The 27,948-nt window shown below is 41.8% G+C and overlaps 2 protein-coding genes across 6 annotated transcripts; one reads left to right on the top strand and one right to left on the bottom strand.

The window, feature by feature from the left end:
* Positions 1 to 23,140, top strand: LOC139815035 (ankyrin repeat and BTB/POZ domain-containing protein 2). 4 transcript variants are annotated; one of them, XM_071781626.1, is made up of 14 exons: positions 1 to 1,062; positions 5,973 to 6,207; positions 17,056 to 17,260; positions 17,412 to 17,657; positions 17,944 to 18,423; positions 18,590 to 18,920; positions 19,207 to 19,442; positions 19,598 to 19,800; positions 19,932 to 20,669; positions 20,856 to 21,121; positions 21,235 to 21,440; positions 21,577 to 21,870; positions 22,029 to 22,211; positions 22,297 to 23,140. In XM_071781626.1, the coding sequence occupies exons 2-14, from the start codon at positions 6,005 to 6,007 to the stop codon at positions 22,501 to 22,503; spliced, it is 3,798 nt and encodes a 1,265-aa protein (XP_071637727.1). In that variant the 5' UTR covers positions 1 to 1,062; positions 5,973 to 6,004; the 3' UTR covers positions 22,504 to 23,140. The 4 variants fall into 4 exon arrangements, with proteins under 4 accessions (XP_071637727.1, XP_071637725.1, XP_071637726.1 ...); XM_071781624.1 differs by lacking the exons at positions 1 to 1,062; positions 5,973 to 6,207 and adding exons at positions 11,705 to 11,848; positions 13,189 to 14,015; XM_071781622.1 differs by lacking the exons at positions 1 to 1,062; positions 5,973 to 6,207 and adding exons at positions 11,862 to 12,315; positions 13,189 to 14,015.
* On the bottom strand, positions 23,134 to 27,948 carry Syx13 (syntaxin 13). 2 transcript variants are annotated; one of them, XM_071781631.1, is made up of 6 exons: positions 27,788 to 27,948; positions 26,612 to 26,815; positions 26,343 to 26,508; positions 26,103 to 26,233; positions 25,525 to 25,658; positions 23,134 to 25,351 (listed from the first exon to the last, which is right to left on the bottom strand). In XM_071781631.1, the coding sequence occupies exons 2-6, from the start codon at positions 26,812 to 26,814 to the stop codon at positions 25,176 to 25,178; spliced, it is 810 nt and encodes a 269-aa protein (XP_071637732.1). In that variant the 5' UTR covers position 26,815; positions 27,788 to 27,948; the 3' UTR covers positions 23,134 to 25,175. The 2 variants fall into 2 exon arrangements, with proteins under 2 accessions (XP_071637732.1, XP_071637731.1); XM_071781630.1 differs by having other exon boundaries at positions 27,700 to 27,860.

The raw sequence follows: 27,948 nt of genomic DNA, 5'->3' as shown, positions 1-27,948 counted from the left end.
ACCACGCGAGTCGAAAAAATCGGCGCGAGTAATTTCCGCGAGGAAATTTCGAATGGACCGTCGTGACATCTCAGTGATATATCTGCACATCTCCCGCGACCCGCGACTGCGCCCATAGATCGCATCGGATCTGATCGGATCGGATCGCATCGCGTCGGCATCGCGGCGGCGATCGGGCGACCCGCTGACCGTGCCGTCTCTGCAAGAAAAATAGAGAGAGAGAGAGAGAGAGAGAGGCTTTTTTTAAAGGCCCGGGCGTGTTTACAGTTCCACGCTCGCGCGTGTCGAGTGGTCCGTTCCTTTCGGCTGGCCTCTCGTCCACCTTGTATACTTTGAACGCGCTGTGACAAAGCGTTATCTCTTATCTCGCGGCGCGGCGTCGGCGTCGGTCTCGTTCGGTCTCTGAAAGAGAGCCAATATCCTCGAGTTCGATCTACGTGTTTAAATCAGGATTTTTTAACTGCCGTCGCGCACTGCTTTGAGCTGCGGAAATGGGGACACGTACGGCGATTCACGTACGGCGAAAACGAATCGAGACCCCGGTGACTTCGAGCGTCGAGAACGAAGGGGATTGAGCGTCCGAAGCCGAAATAAATAACGGAACCGTCATCCGCGATTCCGTTCCAAGTGTACTTCTCTTTGATCTTCGAGGCAAGCTCCTATCGAAATATTTTAAAGATTCGGAAAAAACTCGATGGAGATCAAACCGGAGACGTTTTGTGTGTTTAATTTACATTTTTTTGGCGTATACACATCTTCGTGAATTTTGTCGATGAAGATGAAGTGTTCGAGAAAGACTAATATAATTTTCTTTGCGGAGGTCCGTCGATTTGTGTCCCTTTGATCGATCCTAAAAGGAAAAGATCGTAGAACAGACGTGGAAAGTGCAACTGAAAGGAACAAGCCGTGTCGGACGACAGTAAAACGGTGTTCGAGTGAGACAAATTCGCGAGGACGCGATCGAGAGTGTGACTTGGTCTCCCCGGCCCTCCAGGCCCTCCAGATATGTGCTCGACGGCGCGAGGACGGGTCCCTTTCTGTCAACGCGTTGAACAACTCCTGGTAAGTCTCTCATAGATTTTATAGACATTGTTTCCTTTTAGTCGTACACGAGCCTCTCAGAAGCCAAACTGATCGACTCCGTGAAACAGAAATCGGAGACAATTGAAGTTGTAATCGTGGTGCTCCGAATTAAGAAAGTAGAATTTATCAGTTTGGCTTTTAAGGGAGCCACACGAATGTCTTGATCGTGTATATTTTTTTACTTATTTTGTTGTCCCGAAAAAATTGTCTGCCCGAGAAATAAACGGCGTGAGCGGTATTGTTCTCTGTACGTAAGTCTTTTGTTTTTAGGCGAGGTTTAAATTCGCATTTGTCTCGCTTTAAAAGCAGGAGATTAATTGAAATTAGCCTGTTTACTAACCTATTTAATAACCGTCGTTGTGCGGTTATTAAATGAAATTGTATGCAATACTGAGATACGTTTTTTGTCAGGTATGCATTGAAAAAAAGAATATATATACGGCAAAATTATGTCCCTTAAATTTTGCTTAACTACAAGTAATGTTTGTGGGATTCTAAAACACGAGTCGTTGGAACTCCGTTAGGAATGGTCTCTTCAATATTTATTCACCTGCGTCGACTTTGATTGTACTTTAACCGTCATCCATTGCATTTGCCTGTGCAAGTATCTCATTGTCAGTTTAGATCTTTTCGAGATCAAGTCGAATTCTTATCTTTTTATCAATATTTAATTTTTCTTATTTCCTTCTCTTTCTGTCTCATCGCTTTCTGTGCGTAATATGGAAAAGAGCGGAGAGACAATTGAGCCTCTCGATTAAAATTAAATCGATCCTCGGTCTATGCCGAAAAAGGATGAAAACTGCGAGAGCAACGCCAGGCGCGTTGTCTCGTAAAATCTCGCGAACGAATGAAATTCGATGATGTCGATGGGATCGTGCCAGGTGTCGCATTGCGTTCGAGAGAAAATGAGAGAAAGAGAGAGACAGAGAGAGAGAGAGAGAGAGAGAGAGAGAGAGAGAGAATATGTAAATTTCGTACAGAGTAGAGGGACGAGATTCGCGCGTGGATTCTCGCAAAAGGCGGTAGGAAGGACAGAAAGAAGAAGAGGGAGAGGAGGAGAGAACGAGAGTGGAGTAAAGAAAAAAAAAGCACTACGGGATGGAAAAGGGAGTCACGAGGCACGGAGGGAGGATATCGTGGTGAAACGTGTGCGGGGGAAAGGATGGGGGGAGAAGAAGAGAAACGAAAGAGAGGAGAGAGAGAGAGAAGAAGTGAGAGCTCGGTGTATAAGGCTATAAGGTATAGGCTTCAGTTTGGGTAGCCCCTGGAATGCGGCGGTCGCGGGGCGGACGACCGCGTGCACGTCGCTTACACCATGTCGCGTGTATGCGTGTACGTGTATATATTCTCAATGCCGCGTGTATTACGGGGCCCAACGCCGCGCCAAGATTGTCCCGCGCCCCGAGCTCCGTCTGCGCGATCTTCCACCCTCCGAGGGGAAGGTTCGCCTTCGCGCGAAGGTCGTTGCTCATCCTCACAAAGACTAATAAAATTGAGAAATTTCTTAAATAGATATTTATTCGGATATGTAGAGAAATAACGTAAAGAAACGCGCGGAAAATTACGACTATAATAAATGAAAAGGAGAATGTGTTAGGCGCGCATAAGTGGTTCACGCTTAATTTGTACGAACGGAGGTCAATTTCTATGATCCCAATTGACTCGAAAATGTCTTTATAGAACATCCGGGAAATGCTGCTTCCAGTTAATACTTGTGAAGACGCGTGACTCCGATTCTGAACATGTTTTCATGCGTACGGGTATCCATACAGATATGCAATGTTCTTTTCCGGGAACTCTTGGCGGACCCAGATCTTACTCCGTGCGTGACTTTTCAAATATAACTGTACAGGTTACAGGTTTACTTCTATTTTTCTTTTTTAGACATATATATCTTTTTTAACGATTCGTATATTTTATAATTTATGCTGTGTAGTCGCGTGAGAAAAGATCTGATAAACAGAAACGATGGAAGTGGAAACGAGAACAAATTTAATTCTGCCATTTCTTTTTTTGGATTGTAGTTTTATTTGTGATATAAATAGCGAAGAAAAATCTGTGTAACCGAAATTAACACCGCGTGACGTTGACGTAACCGGCCCTTAGAGGTTTGTAATCATCAGCGGTTTGATCGAGACGAGTCCGAACTGTCAGGTGTCGCTTTGAAGGCATCAGTGCATCGTCCCGATGCATTCGGCGACGTTGATCGTACACTTTTCTGATTAATCCGAATTTCAAGTTTTTGCTTGATTGATACGCGATAAATCATTATAGATGTACCTTTCCACAATAGAACGTGTGTGCCTGCGTTGCATTTGGGATTTTGATCATTATTGAAAATAAATAATTGAGCAATAGCAAAGCATTTTTGTCATAAAAAGTACATGTTGTACAAATCTCATGCCTTTCTTCATAATTTATGTTTAGTTAGAAATTATGCCACGTATCCATGTAACGCCGTGCTATGAAGATTAAGTTAATTAAAATGGGAGAAGAGAGACAATGTCGTATATACACAGTCAGTCTTTTCTTTCGCGAGCACCATTTGCGCGATTTGCTTTGTGCGAAGCAGGGGAGAGATTTTAATGACAGGCCGCGATAAGTGTCCCTTCCAAATAAACGGCATATTTCTCCGAGAATCTTCGACATCCAGTTCGCTTTTTGCAAAATCACTTAACGATTACCGGTTGACCCTGATTTTCTTTCTGGCAAATGACAGGTTTACGCCGGGCGCAGCTTTACATTCGTGTACGCACCCGTCCCTTCCAAAGTATATACCTGCACGTATATCCGACCGATCGGTTAGAAAGGAAGATGTGTGTGAGAGACCAGTCGAGGTCAGTTAAATACACTTCGGGACACAACGCCACTTTTGGCGAGTCCGTTTACATTAAACCAGTTACCTCGGTGCCTTGTATGTTAAATCAGTCATCGAACCGAAGATCGTAAAATTGAGCTGTGGAGTCTGTGCGCTGTGCTCTAATTTATTAGAATTTTACCAATACATATTTGGAAAGGTATAATGCGTGTTTCATCTTATATATAAACGTCCTCACTTTCTTTTTAACGAAGAAAAATCAAGTTTATACTTTTGCCCCAAAATTAGCACACGCTGTTGCTCAATTCTTCTTTTTTCAAACTTTTACAACAAGACCGCTCTTTTTTTTATCGATTTTTAATTAGCAAAAAATCAACTCTGTTATTATAACTTACGTGACTCTTACTGACGTACGTTTTATGAAAAAGTATACACGCTTTTACGGCTGCTCCCGTCATTCTGACTGTCGCATTATTACCGTGATGAGATTCAGCGAATATTACATCGATAAAAGTTCCCCGAAAGAGCAGCCGGGCAGGCAGGCACGTCATGGGGTACTGGGTTGTCCCCCCATCTTGAAACGCACGCTTAAGGAAGCACTTTGGGAGCCTGGCAGAGTAATTGCATACAAGAATCCGTCAAAGGGAGCAACACGAGCGTGCACAAGCACGACGCGCACAGGCCGAGAGCCTCGGGGACGACGTGTATTGAGACGGAATTTCTCTCGTCGTGAGTTCCGACGAATATATATCTCTCGCGCAGGAGACGATCGCGTTTTCAACAACGCGGCCGACAATACATTCGTTTTTTTGCGCTTTCGTTCGTTTATCCGGTCCATTTACCTGGATTGTCGCAACTGATCGCAAATTCAGGGCTACACACTCGCCGCCACGTAATCTATTCCTTTCTCCGATTACGTGTTTCCGCGAATGCGTATAATAATTGGTACTTTTTCGTGCCGCGTATGAAACTGGTCTGGAAATCTAATTTTTCGAGAGACTAAAGCGGTTTAGCGGATCAGAGATATGAGATAGTCAGTGGTGAGTCATATAAAATGGAAAAAAAATTCTCCGACTTTTATTTCGACGTGAAATACGCGTTGCGGAAAATATAAGCAGTTTATAATTTCTAGTAGTCTACACGTCTCTTTCTCTTTCTCTCCGTTCATTTTATACATTTTAATAAAGGTCTTTAATATTTTCTGACTCACAAGTTACGAAATCGACTTTCCGCTTTTATTCCTTTCAACTTTCTCTTCTCTTTTGCTTTACTCTCTTTTCTTTCAAAGATCTTTTTTTTTTCAATGTATTTGAAGTACATTTGAATAGAGTACTAAAACCAGACGTTATTAACAAGGAATAATTTTTATAGCCATTTTTATTTGTCATTCTTTTATCTTTTCTTATATGAATGAGAAGTCTGAATAGTTGTTTTTCTTACCGCGATAACATCTCGGCGATAATTACTCCCCCACAATTATCTGACTCGTTAATGACCTTCGCGCTCGAGAAAGTTTCGCATAATTACTTTCTTTCGTAGATTATTTCTGCTCAGCTAGATTTCTCGTGTGAAATATGGTGAAGTTTCTGCATTATCTCGAGCGACGTGTTTGTACAACATTTCCTTTCATTCGTCAAGTTTGACGAATGCATATCGCAATGTTTTTTCCCCTTACAGCGACGAGCAAACTGGTTCATCACTCTGGTTGCTACCAATACTTGAACGATGGAATTCTTCATTACCTCCATCTATAGATCTGTGTTCAAACTCAATATGTTGGATCAACAAGATTTATTAATGCGAATCGAAGCAAAGCGTAAAAAAGTAAATTAAACTAAAGCGAAATGATACGGAGTGATAAAATTGAGGAAATGATATTGACATAAAATGTAACCGACGAGTTTATCTCTCCGCGATGCCATGTGAAAAACTCATTTCGTTCGTTTCCGGGATTTTACTTCGATCCCGGTAAGATCGTAAAAGAGATCTGGACGAGACGACGATGATGATGAGAATGATGATTATGATGCTGACGTTAGGCAAGGCGCATAACACGCGCGATAATTTGCAGGTTTTCCGGCGGTGCTAGCTTCTGGAGACACCATGAATCTGGAACGACCGACGATGGACGGCGGACAGCAGCCGCTTTTCCTAGGCAGCACTTCCGGCTGGGGCGGTATCTCCAGCCCTCAACAGTCGACCGTGCAGACAGCCAGCACTCCCTCGGAACACTACGGGGGACCACTGAGCTTGAGCATCTGCATATCTGATTCGGGTCACGAGATACTCCGTCCGAAGCCGCGACGGTAAGTGCTAGGCTTTCCTTCTTTCGTCGCTCGGCGCTCTCCTGCTCTTGGCAATCGATGCCAATCTTAATGAAGATCTGATTAATGGTCGCCTGCTCGGCAGTCCGCTAGGCGCGATAAGGATCGATTAAAATCGTCCGGGAATCACACTGTGCATCCGATCGTCGATACCGCGTGCACTGAAATTAGATACCGTTCAACGCCATTCTTTTTTGCTCGTCGTTATTGTCATTCGTTATTTATTGCCATTCTTTAAGAACTGGGTCCGCAATTAAATACAACTGTGAAATATACGATAGAATAAACTTGAAAAATTATTATCTGCGGTAACTGTAAATAAAATTTAAAGGAGACGTTAAATATCTCGGTTTCCTCGGATTTTTTCAATGAATGAAAAGAGGGAAAAATGTTTTCCTGATTATCTAGGTCGGTCCTGTCGCCGTAAAATGCGCGGACATAAGAAAATCTGAAAAGGAGGCGAAGGCGTCGAACACAATGGACGTCTACGATAGGAATCGCTGAAAAGAGCCAAAGGATACAAAGCCGGAGGACGTTGAGCCCGTCTCGGAGACGTCTCGGTTAACCTTTCGGGTCCTCGCACCTGCATGGTGTGCGAATTCCTCAGTGTATTCGCGAGCCTCTACCGTTAAAGCAAAAGAGCACAGTCAGTTGATACCCAGTCGCAATATTGCGTCGTTGTTCCTCGGCTACACGTTAATTCAAACCTAGACCTAACGTAGCTTCAATAGCCCGACCCCACTTTCATCTCGGACTTTCATCTGACACACTTCAGCAACGCATCACGTATCACGAAAGAAAAAGAAGTTGAAAATACCTTGATCAATTTTGTTGGTTGCATTATTCGATTTATGGGTGTAAGATAGACTTTTAATATTTAATATTGTACATAATGTCAACAGAATATTTAATTTATGTTAAACGCTATTTAAGCATCTTTGTGAGAAGGAAATTGGCTGTAAAATATATATATGTTTCCGAGTTTCTTAAAAAATATAATTGATTAATAATATTTTATACACGTTTATATTATTGAAACTGATATATGCACGTAATTATATATATTATAAAGAAATACAATATATGGGTTTATTTTACATATGTCTACTACTCTACATTGATTATAAGTTTGCGTAAATTCACGATTGATAGTATATTTTATACAATACCGAGTTGATACATTTTCGCCAATCTGGAATTCGATTTTCAATGATTAATACGATTATTCGAACAATTAAAGATCGATAATCCGCGCAAACATACATGCGCTAAATTGTGTTTTGTGGACAACGAGAGCCTCATAAATTTGATATTATAGAACGCTGCAGATTGTCAATTACAACGCCCACTTTTTTTTGCGCATCGAGTCAGCCGTGCCGATCGGGGATCGTTAAAATTTACGAGGCATGTAATTACAACTGATCTGATCTCGAGGGACCCAACGTTTCCCGTATGACATAGCTTGTCTTTCTCTGTTATTTGGTTTTATCGACATCACTTTCGGTCCCCAATCATAGGGCTCCAGAAATATGCTTGGCATACAGATAAGCCATCCGAAAAATTCAAGACAGCCTCCTCTAGACCGTTCCCATCACCGTATGCGAAAACATCTCCTCCCTGCTTTGCGTTTCTTTATTACACCGCGATAGGACATGTAACCCTATTTCTTTCTTTGTCGCGCGAGGGATGCTGCGTCGCAAGAAAGGCATTCGGATGCACATAGCGGGATGCAAATTACAACCGAACTGCAACGCGTCCGAATATCCGACGTTTTGCGGTGCACCGGATACGCATTTCGCGCATTCTCTGGGTTACCAGTTGGTGACCACTATTGTGCGCCGCTATTGTACGCCGCTATTGTGCGCCGCTCGTCCCATGCTCTAGCGCTCGTTAGCAGAAACTTTTACTCTCGCCCCGCATCTCGTTATATTCAACGTTCAATCGTCCGATTCATTGTCTCGGCGCGGCGGTGAATTAGGATGAAATAGAAATTAGCCTGCCATTATAGGCGTGTGCGCGCGATCGTGCGAAGGGAGAGCTCGCTTTTAATTAGTTATCCGAAAGTCGGAAACTCCGCGGGAAAAACCGCGTTATCTGGGAGCCGCTGCGCTCGTCGCGCGATTAAGAATGCGCGCGAGGGGAAACGCGCCGATTCGAGGTGAATCCGCGGCAGATATTTGGGTTAATGACTCTTTCCGTCTTACTTCGCCTTCCTTCTTTCTTCCATTCCGTAGCGTCGGGCTCGACTAGCTTTTACTAGCAGCGGCGTCGTCGGGAGAGAGGAGAGAGGAGAGAGGAGAGAGGTCAGGGGCGAGACACATTCATTATCTTCGCGCGCGTAGGATTGTACACGAGTTACTGCTGGCGCTAATCATTACGGCCGGAAATAACGCACCACGGGCAGAGATATAAATAGAATTAAATAAATAGACAAAGTTTCGCTTTTACATTTATCGATCTCCGAGGCAGCGGTTAGAAGAGGGAGACTAGGGAAGCGGAAATCCTTATTTTGGAGAGAGTTCTTTGCTAACTCTTCTCTTGTAGTTCAATTTTTGCTGAAATAATGAAATTCAATGACCCGCTTCAGATGGCAGACGGATGATGAAAATTTACGTACTGCAATACATAACTTCGTTATCATCCTGTTATATGTATAATATAATTTTTTTTTAAATGCTGCAGTGGAAGAAATTCGAATACCCGCAGATGGCAGCGCGAAGAGGATTTCGATTTTGAAGAATTTCCCTTAATTTCTCGCGCGTTCTTCGCGAGAACCGTTAGCCGTTAAGCGCGGTGGGCTTCCTACATCAGCTTATTATTAGCTACGCCCTACGCGAGGCATCCGAGAACCGGCGATTATTAAAATCTCTCTCCTCCCTCCCTGTCCCGAGACGTGTTATTACATTTCGATGCCGATCGATTCTCGCCGAGTCGGATATGCTCTCTTAGGCGAATAATTAACCGCACGAGCGGTTTAGCCCTCGCGACTTGCGGAGGCAAAGGGGGTACACCCTTGAAAAACGTAACGTAACGTAACGTCTCTTTGCGATGTTTTTCTTTTTATTCTGCGTGTCCTTTCGCGTGCGTCGTCGTTGCGGCTGGAGTCTCCGTCTCTCACGAGTGCAAGAAACAAATTAACGGCTCCGTCCGACTTTTATGCAGGCGGATCGAAAACGCATAGAAGCCGGCCGTAGCCGACGTTGCAGAACTTCCGCCTGGTGCTCCGTTCATACGTATGCGCCACTTTCGCGTGGGGAAAAACGTTTACGGGAAAATTATAGCGCTGGCGAACACGCCGGCGTGCACTTCTAGAGAGGCCGTAATTCCCGTCCTTCTTGCCCGCGAAGAACGGCCACGTAGAGACGGGACGCTCCTCGGGAGAATATTCGGTGGACGTTCGGGCGTGGACACGCTTCGGTAAATAATTTAATATCCTCGTAGGAGCGCCGCCGCCGCCGCCCTTGACACCGGAGTTTCGCCCCGTGAGCACGGACAATATCCGCCTTGAACTCTTCCTCCTGCGGTCTGTCTGCTAGGGAGGTAGGGAGTAGGGACACGTGTTGCAGATTTGGCCATTCTTAAAAGTGTTCATTCAGCAAATTTTCTTATACACGGCCAGCCTCGTAAGAATATATCGTACCTTTTAGTCGAACAGCTGAAGCTGTGCAATTCGAACTCTCGCTCGGCGTGCTTCCATGAAATCCATTCTCGCAATCACCGTGCGAATTCTAAGCAGACGTTTAGTTATGTCTTACATTTTTTCTAGAAACTCTGTTATTATCGTTTTTATAGTCTGGATTTTAATGATTTTAATTCCTCGTGTGATGAAGTCGACTTCGATAGATAGATTTTCAGCGCGCGATAAGAAATACCGGTTTATCTGGATTGTAGAGCTGTCTGCTTTCGCGTTAATTTACGGTAATGCGAACTGAAGGCGGTCTGTAGTTTTCACTGTAACTGCCTTCTATTAAAGTCTTTAAATACAATCTATGTTAACTAAATGGAAAATAGAAATTGCGTGCCGTATGCAAATATTTGGGAGATAGATTTATTTCAAGGCGAGACAATTAAGTTTCGGCTAAAAATTCAAAGACATTAAAAGCACATTTTTTTATATAACATCATTATATAGTGTGAACATTGATATGTGAACAATCTCTTTGTATTGCGTGATATTTTGATACAATATTGGGCAAACGTATTATAAAATTAATTTATCGCACGGACAATTTAAATGAGAGTGTTTTGCATGTTATTAATATCTCAAGATCCCGTTAAAGATTCAAATCACGTGGTCAGAAACTGCTTTTCGGTCGCGATGCGTTTACGTTCGACTTACCCGTTCGCGTTATCAATTTCAATCCGGGAATTGCCTCATAAGTATTCATAATTGCCCGACACCGAGGCACTGGTTGCATCAACACCAGGAGGGTCCCTTATACGCGCGCTATAATAATAATCCACGCGGAAATAATTGCGGAACGCGCATTCGGGGACGAGTGTCGCCGTATAATTCTAATGGCGACGATTTTAACGCTGACCCACTTCGCTTCCTGTTTTCCGCGAGCGAGTGTCGAGCACCCCGTGTTCAACCGTACATACGCATTTAATTGCTACTAGGAATACCTCCTGGGAATCTTCCTCATATACGCGAGGCAGTAAAACAGTACCGGAAGGAATCAACAGCTACTCACGGTCGACCTTCTCTGCCGATCGTGTGGACAGATTTCGCGCGATACAAATACAAAAGGTTACGGTACCGTATATAAGACCGCAGGCGTGAGATATTATTAAAACACGACACCCCTCTTATACCGTCAATACGCTATTGAAAGACAGACTATTGCATTTACCGTGATACCTTCTATCTAGTTATCTGCATAGATTATTATCAATCCTGGAAAGTAGATTAGATTGTATCTCGCGGTAGAAAATTTCTGCTATCAAAAAAAAGAATTAAACGGAAAGAACTAGAGGGAAGGAAAAATACTTTTAGCACTAAATCCTTCTGCAATTTCGACGAACAGGGTTAAGAAAATGGGTCTTTTAAAATGGCATTTGTTTATGAGTTAACAAAAAAGGAAATCACGAATGTTCAGAGCTAGGGCCCACGAATCAAGTCCAAAATTCACGTACGTTTTAAATGTCAAGTTGTACGAGTGGATTTCACGAATTCGCTTGATCCTGAACTTCTACCGTTGGACGTTTCACGTCTAACTAAGCTGTGAAAAAAAGCGATGGCATATAGTATCAGAAGCGATGTCAGAGCCCGTCACGGACGCTGACTGGGGGCGATGTGATTCGAGTACGCGGCCGTAGGAAGTAGGATGGTCGCCGGAAGTCCTCCCCCGAAACATATGGTGGGGTGTTCTGTCTCTCTCTCTCTCTCTCTATCTCTATCTCTCTCTGTAAAGACACATACTCGTTTGTGCTCTCCCGTTTCCTGCGGCTCGCCAGCGAAAAGAGCATGGCAGCAGTTTACAAGCGGCGGCCGGCACTTATGCACGTCGCAATCGCGGCCTGCCAGCTCTCGTGATAAGCTCCCGTTCCCCTATCGCGATAAAGCCTCCGCGACCGGATTACGGGGGAGGTCCATGTAACTCGCGCTCGCGAGAGTTGCACGGTCAGTTTTACAAAGTCCGGGGCGTTATACAATTAGCAGCGTTATGTAATTACGTAATTCCGTTACGCTATTACGCAATTGGTTCCGTATCGTTATAGGGATCGTATGATCGCCTCGCGAGGTGGTATACGTGGTCGTGGACAATTCAGTCGATTCGTGCGGGGCTAACTCCGGGATTCAGAATCGAGTCTCAGCCTCTCGAGTCTCGAGATCGCTCGCGAGGATCGCGGGGGACAATGGGGGACAATGGCGAGTGCGGGGACCGTCTCCGAGCGTAATTTCTATATTTGCGGCCGCATGCACGCGAACGCGTATATATATATTTTTACAGGCGCAGCGAAGCTCCTTTTCCCGTGATATCATAGTTACGCGCGACGGAACAAAAGATAGAGCGGCGGGCGGGGAACGCGCACACGTAGCACACGTACGCGCATACGCATACGCACGCACACGCACGCACGGTGAAGGTAGGAAAGTGATACGGATATCTCTTCTTTTCCCCGACTCTGTGCGGTGCACCGCGAGGGAGGCGCGCACGTTTCACCTGTGCATCGCATCGGCACAGGAAGCTCGTAGACACGTCGTCGTCTCAGTCGCGTGTTTACATTGAGAGCAGTACGATGAGTGTCGTACTAATGCAGCGGAAAAAAAGTAACATCTTAATTATACGGTTCGTTCGCCGATGCAGTTTCTTCTGCAGCCGCTCGTGTTAATCCGCGATAATCTTCGCCCCTTTTTGTCCGTGATGTGTTATTGATAGTAATTGAAGGAAAATCGAAGCTTCCCCCCGTGTGCCGTCGGTGTCGCGGAGTAATCGATCGTTCATAGATCTAATTAAGATCTGCTGATTCGTTCGGTCGATGAGGCATCTTCGTCGCTGTGTCAGAAAGAAATTTTCGACGAATCAGCGAGGAAATTTCGCGGCGTGAAACTGGAGCAATGAACGTTATCGTGGCAGGAAACCGCGAGAAACCGACATCCTACGATCCCGCGAGGAAAAGTTGCGATGAATTCTAATGACTCGCTCGCGAAAGCCAGTTGAGCGAAATAAAAGTAATCGTGATAGGCGAAAATTCACGGTACTGCAGCGAAATATAAATCTGTGATGTACTCTGCAATTCTATATACGATACAATCGAACGAGCTCGCGTTTTAGAAACCTGATGTCGCGTTTGTAAACATTACGGATTAATGCGAGCTGTTTTGAATAACAGTGCGAACGAGGCGCGACTGCAACAGTGAAACGTGTACAATTAAACCGGGAATTAATTCGGGATACTATCGACGGGGAAACCGGATCTTTTGGTCACGCTTTCACATTTTTCGCATCCGCGCTACAGATAAGCGCGAAGGTTCCGCCTTGCCGAGGCTGATTAGAGACCGCAACATCCTAGAATGACATGCCGTCCACGAGACGAGCCCAGTGCACCGAGGACTGCAGGTGCGTGTTGTGCCGCGAGTTGAAAGGCTGCAAGATGAGCGCCAACGGCGTCGAGGTTCAGCAGAAGATCGGCCACGAAGGGGCGAATTTTATTCTGCGCCGAGCCGTACCCTTCCTGCCGAAGCCTCCGGCGCGAGAGGAGTGGCGGGAAGTCGCGAGGCACGACGATTACGAGAGGAGCTCGACCTTGGAGGACCGAAGTCGCCGCGGCGGAAACGACGGTCGTGATCTCAAACCGTGGACGCCGAGCAACGACATCGCGAAACCGGGGAGGGACACAAGTCACAAGACGGTCATCTACTTCGGGGACTCGAATCCGAGACCGAAAGAGGACAAAGCGAGGCAGCAACAGCTGCAGCAGCCCCCGCCTCTGCCTCCGTCGCCGCCGGCGCCGCCGCCACCGCCGTTACCGGAAGCGTGCGTGCAGGTGACATCGAGACGCAACGAGGATTCCGAGACGTCGTTGCACCCGCGGAACGATGAGACGGAGGCTCGTCCGCGGGACGCGTCGGAGCGGGAAGAGGACGCTGGACGACGAGATTCCGCGATGGAGAACGGCGATCCCAAGGCCGCGCACGAGATCGTGGTGAACGTCAGCCCCAGCAGGGAGGACGTGCTGAGGATAGAGGAGGACGAAACCCAGCTGGAGGACTATTGGTCCTTGCCGGGGGATACGAGCGGGTTCAAGGCGGATTGGAGTTTCGTGCAGCAGTGGCGACTGAGGGGGTAAATTCACGCACACACTCGTACGCACGCGTGCACGCGCTTGTCGTTGACGGAGGAAGAAAAATGGATGATGCTCTGCCCTTCGGCGAATCGGGATTCCTCCCTGCGCGCGTCATGCGTGTTCTCTTTCGTATTAAACTTGATACCTCTTGTCGTTTCCGCGGGTCGTTTGCCGTTCGAAATCACGCATGTTATAATGAGGAAGATTGATTGACTTATTTGACCGACGCGCGGACGTCTCGTTTTTGAGAGACAAACATTCTATTAGAAATGAAATAATTTTAATAACGAATCATCTATTACGATTTTTGATATGCAATTTCTGAATATTAAATTATAAAATTTAATAATTTATAAAACAATCTTGATTTAGAATATATTTACTATTTATTTTTCTGTAGAATATACATGAAGCAATTTGTTCAGAATGTATTTTCTTTTCCATACGAAAGACGTGGTTGTAATAACACTTGATTAAATCGTTGTTAAATTATTTTACGATTTCTTGATGAAACAAGACGGACGGTATTGAGACGATATATGTAAAATTGATTTGCATGTTAAGACTCGCAGATGATAAAGTTATAGCGAAATTTCAAGCGATTGCAGCCGATTCCCGGCTACAGTCGCGAGATAAGGTAATGGAATCATGCGCCCGTACATTTATCTCGCGAGACGGACGGACGCGTATCTAAACATGTCACCGATTTTGCGCACTCACGAGGAACGTTCGCCACTCTGTAATTCATGATTCACAAGCGACCCGGACAGCATCGCCAGTCGCGGAGAGCTCGCGTTTGAATATCTTATCTCTCTCCACGTTCATTTAATTTTCCTCCGCGTGACTGACGGATGCGCGCGCTCGAATAAAACGTTGATCGCGCGCTGTATCGAATCGATATCGTGTAATGGGACGTGCGTGTAAATCGTCGTGTTGAGCCGCCTCGAATCAGCATTACGTATCGCGATTACGAGTTGTTTTAAGACTCCTCTAGCCGCGCGCTCGCTCGCTGATTTATTCCCCGACCGCGACGTACAAACGATCCGTTCTTCGCGCTCTCCAAGGAAATCCAGATGATGCACCGCTAATGCTCGGATTCCAACAGTGATGCCTCTCAAAGTGCATAATAAGTGCATTCGAGTTGAATGCCTCGCGGGCCGTGCGTGTGCGTGTACGTGCGCTTTTTTTTCGTCCCTTTTGCTTTCTTAGAATTCCTCCTTCTTAAAATAGACCTTAAAAATATATATCGGATCAATACCCTTTGTAAACGAACAAACGATTGATATACCTGAGATACGTAGTAATACAATGATATGCGTGCAATTATGCAAAATCTATTTTACATATCGCGTTTTGCATGCCTATCTACTGAAATCTTTGAGATACAATCGCGAAGTCTGTTTTTATAAACTACGATCAAATTAATGCATCAGGAGAAAGAGGTTGGAGAAAGATAATAATTCTGTCTAATGATGAAACTTTGATAAACAGTACGTTAAATACGATTATTACTTCTTGTACATGAATAATAATATATTTTTAAGGCAACTTCCTTATTGCCGAACCGAGCCTAATTTTATGTGATAACGTGTCGTTTGGATAATCGCGTTAGTGTGTTTCGCAAGAAATCATGGTTAAAATGTGAGGAGCGAATTAAAATGCCCCGGTCTGCGCATATTGCGCACTTTTCGCGTAATACGTGTATACCATAACCGGGAATTGATTTAGCCCGATACGCTACCTGCGTTGCTGCATTTTCTGTCTCGGTCTCGGTATCTCCCGCGATACCGAGCGCGCGCGCGGTTTGCGCAACTCCTAATGTCGGATTTGAAAGTTGTCGAAGCTAAATCCTCGGCGTCGATATCGGCCAACAATGGTCGCGCAATTGAATATAATAGCGTTCGTAAGGATTGCGAAACGCAATCGACGTATCATAGCTGCTTATTTCAGCGGAACCTTAATTGAGCGGACGCGTTATTAGTATAAATAATTTTAGGATCGTGATGCCGACGGTTCGTTTCGTTTCCAACAGAATGCTCGGCGCGTGTTTTGTTTCGATTCTTTTCACTGCACTTTCTCTTTGAAACATATTTATACCACAGGGAAGTTAAAGATTGGCAAAATACCAGATGTTCCATACTTCCTAAAAATTAATTAATCTAAAAATTATCTGACGGAACGTGAGCGATTCAAGGTCCACGTGGCCACGTGGCTTTGTTTAACTTTTAATGCGTTTTAGCGCATTCATGGCCGAGACTCGCAGCCGCCGCAAGCTATAATGAATTTTTTCGCGAGGGTGCCACATATATCAGCAGCTCCGTGTCGCTGGCATTCCAGGGTGGAGAAACCTTTCCTAAAGAGTCTTACGGTCATTACAACGGTTTTACAAGTGACGCTAGTCTCATTAGGGCAACGCGAACGCAGTTCCGTTTATCCGTTTCTTCATGGATGTTATGCGACTCTTATCTCCTGAGTGCGTCTCCAGAGCTAGAAATCGGACGTCGCAGTTAGCTGCGTAGATTACGACTTTTCGAGAGCGTAACTTCCACGAGACGAGTGCCTCCGCGGAATGCACCTGTCCAGACTCCGTATTATATGTTTGCTTCTTCACGCGGGGGGAGGGAGGTCCGATAAGACGGCGCAAGCGAGCCGCTAGAGTTATCCCTGCAATAATTAAGGCGCCGACCTATCCTACGGAATATCGGGTATCATTTCTCGGTCGTTCAGGTAGAGAAACCCGTCTACTATAAGCGAGATTTTAAAGCACGTCGCCACGAGTTGCCGCGAGCGTATTCTTTCATACCGCGGTCGAAATCTTCTCATAATAAAAATCTAGACAGCTTCTTTTCAAAATTTTCCAGTTTTTGTTTCAGTAATTAAGTCTGATATTCTAAAAATAAGCTTTGTCAAATGAAGCGAATAAAAAAACCCATGTCATTTATTTTTACTCTTAAGAGTGAGAATAATTAATATAAGGGACGATATAAATAAGAGGGAGTAAATTATTCGTCGAAAACCAAGATAAAAATTCTTTTACAGACCGGGCGGTGGAAATAGCCGCGAGATATATTGCCCTTCTTACTCTAAGGATTTCACCGAGAATTCCCCCAAAAGCGGGGTCCACGATATGGTCCATATGATACCGGAAAGAGATACGGACAGCGTGGCACCGACACCGACCCCGCAGCACCCCCGTCACTCCCAGCATCATCATCTCAATTTACACGAACTCCGTGCGCTTCAGGTATATAGAAATATGTCATCTACAACGGGGTATATTTAATTCCACGGGTATATATTTAATTTTTAGTGTTTCTTTGATATCTTATCAATATTTTAAATACATGTTGAAAATCGCGAAGAATTAGAGTTGAAAAATTCTGCGATTTTTGCAGAGGCGGCCGGAATGCACCGGCAACAGCTCCTCCGATGAGAATCGATCATCGGGACACGCGAGCATGTCGGATACTGGTGGCCACACGAGCAGTAGTTCACCGCCGCATCGTCATCATAGAGCCCACAGTCCTCAGCAATTGAACGCCGTGCCCGAAGACGATCGACTCTCGGCGTCGGTCACCCAAAGGAATGGCAGGAGTCGATCCGGACAGAACCGCAACCGGCACCGAGCTACTCCCGCTAAGGTTTCGCATGATCCAAATTTTATAGAGCCGTCTCTATATTTTAATTAAAGCTAAACTGAGATTTGACGAATGATTTTCTGTTCTTTCTCTGTCACGTCTTTAGAAACTTAATTAAACGATTAAATTATAAATATTCTAGTACATATCAATCAGTATTAATTTTTGTTTTTATAAGATTTAATTATGCTATCACATCTCAATTAAAATCAAGATGTATTTTTGGCTAGTGAAGTTTTGTATTATTTTATTTCTCGAAACCATTTCCAGCATTTCATTTCGCTTGCAGCTACAGGTACCATGGTCGGGTTCTGGTTTGGAGGATATAAAACTGGCGATCCAACAGCTGACGATGCGCTCGCACAAATCTTCGTCCACATACTCTTCGTTGAGCGGCTCGGAGAGCTCGGAACCCGCAGTTAGGAGGCTGATGCGACACTCCAGCCTGGAGACGATTAACACCAATGTGACCAGTGCCGATGAGTTCGTCTGGGTAGACTCTCACAATCGTTTGGTGGAACTGCAGCAGCTACCGTGGACTCACCACGACGTGCTACGTGTACTTCAGAACGGTCGCACGAGAGAGCACATGGAGCAAGTCTCGATGGAGACGATTCCGCGGCTTTCCTATCTCCTGCAACGCGCGCTAGTCAGGATCGGCCGCGAGACTCAGAGATTAGCGAAGCCCATAGGTCTCTGCAGTAAGCACGAGGTGTACAGCGCCTTCAAGATCGTACTCTGCCCAGCTCTGGCGGATTCTTGCACCAAGGTACGCGTAGAATTACGTCTGCAGTTACATGATATCAAATAATAATATCCTGCAGTTAATACCCTGATAACTAGAGTAATCTATTCTAATAATAGCTGATGATAATCCAATCGCGATAGACGCACTTAACACTAAACATAGTCATTTGAGTCCGCCTTGTTTAAAGGCTTGCCTTCGAGCTGCCGCGATGTTCGCTGTATCTGGCGATCAGCTGAAACAATCGAAGGCATCTCGTTCGGGACTACAATTGCCAGTCGGACGTTTCTTACGTTGGATGTCCGACGTGAGACTCGGGCGGATGATTCACGAGTATGCCGCGATATATCTGACGGCCGGGATCGAGAATCTTCTGGAGGAGATACTGCTACAATGCGTGCCGACCGAACCGCATACGACCCTCACGGCGACAATGCTGGAGCACGCTATAGCCAATAGCGGCGACTTATGGGGCCTGTTACAGCCATACGCGCATCTCAATGCCGGTCGAACGGCATCGGGTCTGTAATCTTATTTTTTATTAAGAAAAGAATCATTCAATACCATCTAACTCTCAATTACATATATGTTAATAGATTTATCCGATTTTAATCATTTTTGGGATTTTGATTTCGATTTTATCTCCAATTATTAATTTTTTTTTAATTATAGAATGATTGTGATTTGATGGAAGACTGATAGAATATATGACTAAGAAATTTTATTTCTATTTAAAGATACTTATGCGATCTTTATTAATTTACACTAATCTTACATGCTGAATCGAAGTATCTTCTACTATTTCAGGCGCTCTCGCGATGCCTCGTTGGGCAAGTGTAAGTTCCTTGAACTCGTCATCGTCGTCGCGCAGTGGGCGGGATGTAGCTCAGTCAGCTTTGGAACCGTCGTTGCTTACGACTTGCGTGGGATCGATGTCGGAATTGATCGATTTGATTTCCAAGGTAGCGCAAGCAGGACGCTGCCCCATACCATTGACAATGAGGGCGTTACATGCCCTATTTTATTACATGAGGTGCTCGCAGGTATGGAATTTATCTTTGAGACTTGAATGAAGGTGGTGCATTAATTTTTCGGCAAATAATAATAATTATTATTAAGTTGTATATTACAAAACGTATTGTTTTTAAAGTCGTTTTAAACCATATTTTGTGTCATTGACCTGATCAAAATATTTCAGCTGGAGCACGGTGAACGTGGATCTGGAATACAGGAATTAGCTTACGAACGAGCTTACGTAGTGCTACCACCTTTAGTAGAATGGTTGCGAGTAGCTGCAGCGCACACCGAGCACAGACATGGTCTGGTCATGGATCAAGATGACATTAATCAAGCTGCCCGACTATTGTTGCCTGGTGTAGATTGTCCCGTTCGACCAATAAGGTAAGGCATTTTATCATATATAATTTCAGATTTAAATATTCAAATTTATTTTAATTTTGCGATAATCTTTACACCCTGAGATTTCTAACACTCTGTAAGACTTGTTAAAATTTGCAATATTACATACGTAGCTCCGAGGAGATCGCAGTGTGTTCAAAGCGCATCGACGATGCCGAATACGTTCGGTTGCTGACGTTGGATATGGCCTTCAAGATGTTGACTAGCGGGCGGACGGATCTCATAGCCCAGGCAATGTCGTTGCTGCCTTCAACGAAAATCAACACGGTGAATGACGCCGGATTCACGGCTCTGATGTTAGCGTGCGTGAACGGTGATGAATCAGCTGTTATGGCTTTACTGGATGCCGGGGCAGACTTGAACATCGAAAGCCCGCCACCCACGACGAGCTCGTCCTCGAATACACCTTCCAAGATCCCACAAACGTCCGGTATATCGAACGTTAGAAGCCCGATCAATCAGTCGGCGATGATAACGCCCAATAAAACGATGTCGAACGCGAACGTAGCGTCTAATAGTCCTAACGGTCCTGGCGGAGCTATTCCTAGTGGCATATGTTACGCGCAGACCGCCTTCAATGCGGAGACGCAACACTGGACCGCTTTGACTTACACGGCTCTATTGGGTCACTGCAATATCGCCAGAATATTGTTGGAGAGAGGTGCCGCGGTGGAAGGCGGCGCGAAACTCAGCGAGGATAAGTGCACGGTTACGCCTCTGCAAGCAGCCACAGGGTCGGGAAACAACGAGATGGTAGCTCTGCTCCTGGCACACGGAGCGCAGCCGTTTCTGTCCACTCTAATCAAGGACTCGTTTTCCTACTCAGGTTCCGTGCAACGTGGTTGTTACAGGTAATTTAGCATTAACACTTTGCTACTTAATTATGATTGTAGTCAGATTTTGTTGAACAATGGATTGCGATTTATTAAAAAAATGTAAAACCTAGTCTACAACATCAAGATATCAAAATAGATGTCAGATCGCAATGCATTGAGATTAACAAAAATTAATTTTTAATTTTATATTAATTTAAATAGCGCAATCTCGGTGGCAACGGCGCATGGCCAGAGAAGCTGTCTTCATCAACTGCTATCGCATCCACTCAACTTCTCAGCCAAGCGAGGAGAAAAAGAGATATTATCTTTGGAAGAGATATTAGCGGAAGGTAACGCCGGTAATTCTCAACAGCAAACTGCCGAAGGAAGAGGAGCTCGCAGAGAAGGCAAGGAACCGGTATTTAATAAGATACAAACGAAGGCGTTACAAGAAGCGATGTATCATAGCGCGGAAAGCAATCATTTAGGTAAGAAAATAATGGACCTCTTAAGCGTATAAATTATGCATAAAATAGAATATTAAGATTTCTGTTTTATATTATAATTATATTATGTAATCACGATTTATTATGATTAACAGATATTACCATGGAACTTCGCGGGTTAAAAGTAGGCTGGACATTACACTGTTGGATGCACAGTCTCGCAACAGCTCACGAAATGCGATTGGACTCGGTTATAGATCAATTACTTCAAGACTTTCTCCAAGTCTGCCCAGACGATTATTCCACGCAGTTCGTGCAGGAATGTTTGCCACTTTTATTCAATATTTTTAGATATAGTAAGGTAAATTACATAATTTACAAATATCATTTGTTTCAAGATTGTTTATAAAATAAACCGCTATAAATAAAATAATGTGGTTTACTAAAGAAAATTGCACTAATGCTATTTATGTAAGATATGTTTGTATCATTTCCAGAAGGAAGGCACGACGCTCTTGCTCGCTGATATATTTTGCACATGTTTCGGATGGGAGCCGATCAAACCGATTAGAGATACTACGCTTTCGAGCGGATCAAGAATCGATCCGAAGTTTGTGAATAATCCAGAATTAAGCGATGTGCAATTTAGAGTTGAAGGTCGTGTTTTCTATGGTCATAAAATTGTACTCGTAACATCTTCTCCAAGATTTAGGAATATGTTAAGCTCCAAACTATGTGAAGGCAATCCTCCTATTGTGCAAATTAATGACATAAGATATCACATATTCCAGGTATGCAATTGTTATTAATTTAGACATATGTTACATGCGATATTATCCCCTAGAGAGTTGTTCAGTAATATTTTAATAATTTTATGTGTTCGAAATAATTAAGATTTATTAAAGACAAGCTGAGCTGACCATCCTTAGAAAAGTATTTCAATTTTCAGATGGTTATGGAATTTCTTTATCACGGTGGTTGCGCCACTTTGGAAGTTAATCAAAGTGATGTCCTGGAATTAATGGCAGCGGCTAATTTCTTTCAACTTGATGGCTTGCTCAGATACTGTGAGGCACAATGTTCCACGATGGTGGATCTTGACAATATTGTTTCTATGTACATTCACGCAAAGGTATATTTTTCTAACAACACATTTTTATTCTAATTGCATATTTTAGATTATCGTTTAATAAACGATCATATATTTCAATTTACAGGTCTATAACGCGGCACAGCTCCTAGAATATTGTCAAGGGTTTTTGTTACAAAATATGGTAGCTCTTCTGACGTATGATGATTCAGTCAAGCGTTTATTGTTCGCGAAAAAGTTACCGAATCACGACGTTCTCGCAGGCCTACTGCTCACCTTGCAATCACGAATAAAAGCCAGGCGATCTCAACAACAAAACAAAATAAAAGCTTAGATATACGCAGACTTGCATTATAAAACACCGAGTTGTATAAAAGCTACATAAAAATAATAAGAATCTTGTACGACTTCTATTTTAGAAGATACTGAGATTAATTTTCTATATATTGAGACTGTTACTGATATAAAACTGGATATTATCTCATTTTTAAAGGATATGTATAAGTCTTGTTGCATTGCAATATTTTTAACGTAATTTTAAATTGTTAGGAGAACGTCAAGAGAACGTATTTATATATGTACATTGTATATTAAATTAGAATGTTATAGAGCACAATGTGCTGTAGTTACAAGTTACGAAGAATACGAAGATAGTTTTTCTTCTACGAGACTCACTTTTCGCAAAATATTCCCCTGTAAATAAGATTGTATTAATATAAGAAAATTTTACACAGATACTAATTTTCCACATATGTCATAGAAATGGATTTTTATCTATTATTAAATATGAACTTTCTAATGGCAAAAGTTCTGATCACTCGTATGTATATATCTTACTATAGAGATAAGTTTTTATACTACAATGTAACAAAAAATTTATTATTAGACATAAAGATTAATAAAATACTTAAACCTTTGATATGATTTATCTATTAGCGATTTGGAAAATCAATAAAAGTTGATATCTCGGATTCGTATGTATATTTCCTTACACACATTTCATTTATGCTTTTCCATAATACAATGCCGCAGATTGGACATTTTTAAATGTATTTTTATATTTTTGAATACAAATCAATATGTTATATAATCCATATCATATACAGGGTATAAAAAAACTTTTATTTGCAAAGAACAAAACATAATTTAATGCCTAATATTAATTTAGCACATACAAATCAACAACGATAATAAAGCTATTATACTTGATATTAAGCGTTCGTATCGATATCAATATCATAGCACTATTTATTTAAATGATGTTAATAATTAGTTGTATATACAATATTCAGATTATAATCTTAATAATTATACGTTGGATTTTCAAGATCCGGAATGCCTAATAATCATATCAGAATCGAGTAATCGTAGGAAAATGGCTGTCTCAATCAAATATTTTTTGTGTCTGACAATATATAATTTTAAATATAGGTGACATTTCTTTAATGATATAATTATAAAAAAGCATTGATATTTAATAATCTATGGCGCAATAATATCCCAAATCTTAAAGAAAATTGAAAAGATACGTATATTAATACTTTGTATATATTTAAGTTACAATATTTCCTAAAAATCAATTTCTCTATCTCCCATGAAAAACTTAATATTAAAATACATTTTAAAATGTATTTTTGTTATTCATGAAAATTATTTCATATACATATAATATGTATGAAATAATACAAAATTATTATTTGCAAGTTAAATTAGCACACCTTCATTATCTATATTTTACGAGAATTTTCCAATCAACTTGGAATTATATTTATTATACAGGATAAAAATACGAGTTTGAATGTATAACAAAGTATACAAATAATTTGACGTTGCTATTCAGAAAATGCATAATTTAATCTTTATGCATTAATTAAGTCAATTAATACAATTTTATTACAAGAGTTGCCATAAGGAGTACTCTTCTATTTGATTATTATGAGAGTCAATTATAGTGCTAATTATAATGATCACAATTTTCATCTATCTAATTTGGCTTTATTTGCATTATAGCAAGTTACTGATTACGATTAGTACTCAAATGTGTAATAATATTAATTTATTCCGATTGATAATTTAGACCAATATATGAAAATAATATTTAATACAAATACGATTAAAATACATGTATGCAAAATTTTGTATTAGTTTGATTATAATTGTATGTATGTCTTATTAATACCATTTCTTCATGTGGCGACAATAAATAGATAACATTTTATTTGCGCAGCTTTGTGTTCATTGACATGCGAAACATACGTCTTCTTCTGCCTATCTATAAATTTGTTTACAAATTTTTATACAGAATATAATTTTTACGCAATGATCTAGATAGATTTTGCTAAGGAAACGCATCAGTCAAGTTGATATACTATAGTTCCAACATGTATGTTTTCAAACTATATAAACTGATATTAATAAATATTATTTCTGTTATTGACACGAATATTTGTATCACCATTGGGTAGTTTAAAGCTATTGAAGCATGACATATTTTTAAAGTTTTTTTTACGCGTAATATTAAAGCAATACGCATGAGAAATAAATACGATTTTTAGTTTTTAGAACACAAAATCCTTCATACTCAAATAATATATGAAAAATTAATATCATTTGAAGTAACTATTGTATATTATAAGATAGGCATGTGTGAGAAATGATAAAGGCAGTATTAGCCTTTACTGATGCTCCAATATTTTATTCGGTAATAATTGAGCTAGAGTGTAAAACATAATAAAAAAGCCTATAAAAATCCATATTTTACACATGAAAATATTAAATACTGTTTTATAAAATTTCAAAATGGCTAACATCTCCAAAAACACAGGAGACAATTCCATTCGTAAGCAGATATAAAATAAGTCTCTATACTCTCCTCGTTACATCTCCAATATATAGAAACGGGCAAAACGAGATGGTCCTTGAAGAAACTACTTTCAAATGACATATGAAATAGATTGAGACAACCCTTTTCGTTCATCAGTGAGACCCGCGTAGAGGCTAGGGTCGCTAACTTAATTTAATGACTAGAATAACAGTTAATACAATGGCAACTATAATCGCAAGTAACAACAAGATATAAACTTTCCGACGAAATTTACTTTGGTAATTACTTCCCTTCTCCAGTTCCTGCGCACCTAGCTCGACATTGCCGTGTATATTCTCTATATGGTTGTCAATTGTATCTGTAAAAAAATCATTAGGTTCCATGTGTGTAGCACGTGTATTTTATAACAAGGCAAATATCAATAGATTGGAAAATTGCGTTTTTACATTTTGCATCATTTTCATTACATTTACATTATAAAAAAAATTTAAAGCTGTTACGATTATCAGCACTGAAAAGGAGGATGCTTACCAATAGTATCACCTTGCTGATGCACCAGTGCTGCGAGTTCGCGCATAATTTGATTCACATCCAAAATATCGCCCTCAATACGTTTTATCCTATCCTCTCTCTCTAAGAGTAGCCCGTGTTGAAATTCGAGTGTCCTGTGCATGCCATAATATACATTGATCACACATCGTTTCTAATATCTCTGACTTTGTCATTATTTTTTTTTTCTCACAAGATACATTGAAACTGACTTACCATACATATTTTATAACTTCTCTTATATTAATAATACATGTTGCGTAATTAATTAATCTTTTCACTGAAATTTTAAGTTTAGTCTATCTTTTTTTTTGTCACGGGCATGCTACAAAAAATCCACAAGTTCTATCGCTATGTATTTGATCCAGAAAATCTTACAATCTCCATTAGCCGATACAATCACGATAGCTTCTATGCTTACAGCATTGTCCAAAATGCAACCAACGAAAACCATTGTTATTGTTCCAACTAAGCAAATAGGTAAGATTTTCTGCATTACTTATGAACGCACAAGTACTCCATTGCTTTGTGTGAAATGCAAAAAGGTGTTGTTTCCAAACCTTTGCGTGGACCTGCTCTCTTGTTCCTGTGTTAGAAGTAGGCGGTGTGTCTCTTCAGCATCCTCCCCGTCCATTGAATTTTCTATATTAGTCATAGCTAAAATATGTTTCTTCATCTTCTCAGCAATTGACTGTAAGGAACAACATAATTACCATTAATATCAAACAAAACGATGTTTTGTAATTAAGATCTTTTTGTAATCGAAACTACTTGAATATTTTAAGACATGTCTCACACACCTTCTGCATATCGGAATATCTCTGCAACGCATCTTTAAAGTCTGTCGTGAGTTTTTCGATTTGTAATTTTTGCTGCTTCTCGCCACGTCTCATCAGCACCGTCAATCTCGCTATGTCCTTGCTTATCTGCGTGACCACCTGATTGGTACTCGTTTGCGTTACATGTCTGAAAGACACAAGCATACGAATATTTAAATTGAACACATTCTCAAATTTTTCGGCCTTCATATTTCTATTATTATAATTATTGTATTCCTGACAGTACTTACACTTTGTCTCTTAAAACTTGATTATCCTTACTGGTTCCAATGTTTTTGTAAGCTCTTTCCAAAGTTTTCCAACTTGCGTTAATCATATATATGTTAGTGGTAATATTTTCACAGAGACTATAAAGTTCAGTAGGACTAAATCCTATTTCAGGTACATCCACCCGTTGATCCGTAGACCCATAGTTCTGAGGACGCTGAGCCATTCTGTAAAAAAAAATAAAATCCCATTTAGTTTTTGCGTACAATCTTAAATAACTACATAACTACGTATATACAGAGAGTTTTACATATCCTTAAATATAGCAATTTTATAAAATGTTTTTAAACTACAGCATGTGTAGCAGTAAAAGCACTCTATCATTAATATTAAAATACTGTTATCTTTTATGAAAATAAGAGGAATTACAAAATCTAGGATAAATAAAAAAGACTAAAAATCACGCAAAAAATATAATATAGTTTCTTAAAGATTAAACATGTATTTATATCAAATAATATAATTATTCAACAACGATTTTGTTACCATATATCAATGTCTTTATAATGTAACTTCTCGTACGTTACTGCATGAATATCTAATCCACAGAATTGTATCAGTTGCATGAATACGAAATGTGTTTACGTACAAACTACTTTGCTAATGATTTGCACAGTCATTACTCAGAAAAAAAAAATAAAAAATTTCGCTCTTCTTGTCTGTGTTCCAAACATTTGATATTGTAAAAGTTTGCTAAGAATTCTTGCCAGCGCAGAATTTACGCAGCACGTGGTACGAACGAGTGGCAGAATAAAAGTAAAGAGTAAAAATTATCCTTGGAGGAGGTCGTCGCTCGTTTCTCGCGACATTTAAACGCTCGCGAAACTATCGCGGCACGGTCGCTCGGAGCTAAATCTGCGAGAGACGCTCCTCGCGCAACGGGACACCCGCATGCACGGTGCATGGGACTTAGCAGGAAACGGGGTTTAGCAAATCTCTATGAAAAAAACACCTTGTCTATAAAGGGGGTTAAATTAGCGAGCGAGGACAAAGGCAGCCGCGAGGGAGGACTCCCCGCCGGATGATCCGCCGCGACGCGACCGTTACTAACCTGAATCCGCGTATCACAAGTGTCCTTAAACGTATAAACGTAGATCGCCCCGTAGAATCACATTTAAAAACGCAACGAAAATATCTACCTGCGGCCGAGACCCTCGAGAAACTGACAGTTGCCCGACAACGATCTGGCGCACCGGCCGTGTGACAACAGACCCTTTGTACTCCCGTCCGTGAGCGCAGCGCAGGGATCTGCTCTCCCGGCGCGTGTCCGATCTCTTTTTTTTCCCCTCTCCCGTCGCGC

The sequence above is a fragment of the Temnothorax longispinosus genome, chromosome 6, assembly GCF_030848805.1.
Source record: "Temnothorax longispinosus isolate EJ_2023e chromosome 6, Tlon_JGU_v1, whole genome shotgun sequence".
NCBI classification, from domain to species: Eukaryota; Metazoa; Arthropoda; class Insecta; order Hymenoptera; family Formicidae; genus Temnothorax; species Temnothorax longispinosus.
Note: the sequence above shows the minus strand (reverse complement) of the source record. Positions and strands in the feature narration are given on the sequence as shown.

Excerpts from the sequence above, each read along its gene's own strand:
- LOC139815035 (XM_071781624.1), top strand. The coding sequence starts at position 13,249 with ATGCCGTCCACGAGACGAGCCCAGTGCACCGAGGACTGCAGGTGCGTG. Across the intron at positions 17,261-17,411 it reads ACGAACTCCGTGCGCTTCAG|AGGCGGCCGGAATGCACCGG; the intron begins GTATATAGAAAT and ends CGATTTTTGCAG. Across the intron at positions 19,443-19,597 it reads ATTACATGAGGTGCTCGCAG|CTGGAGCACGGTGAACGTGG; the intron begins GTATGGAATTTA and ends AAAATATTTCAG.
- Syx13 (XM_071781631.1), bottom strand. The coding sequence starts at position 26,814 with ATGGCTCAGCGTCCTCAGAACTATGGGTCTACGGATCAACGGGTGGAT. Across the intron at positions 26,234-26,342 it reads GATATTCCGATATGCAGAAG|TCAATTGCTGAGAAGATGAA; the intron begins GTGTGTGAGACA and ends TGTTCCTTACAG. Across the intron at positions 25,352-25,524 it reads TCAGCAAGGTGATACTATTG|ATACAATTGACAACCATATA; the intron begins GTAAGCATCCTC and ends ATTTTTTTACAG.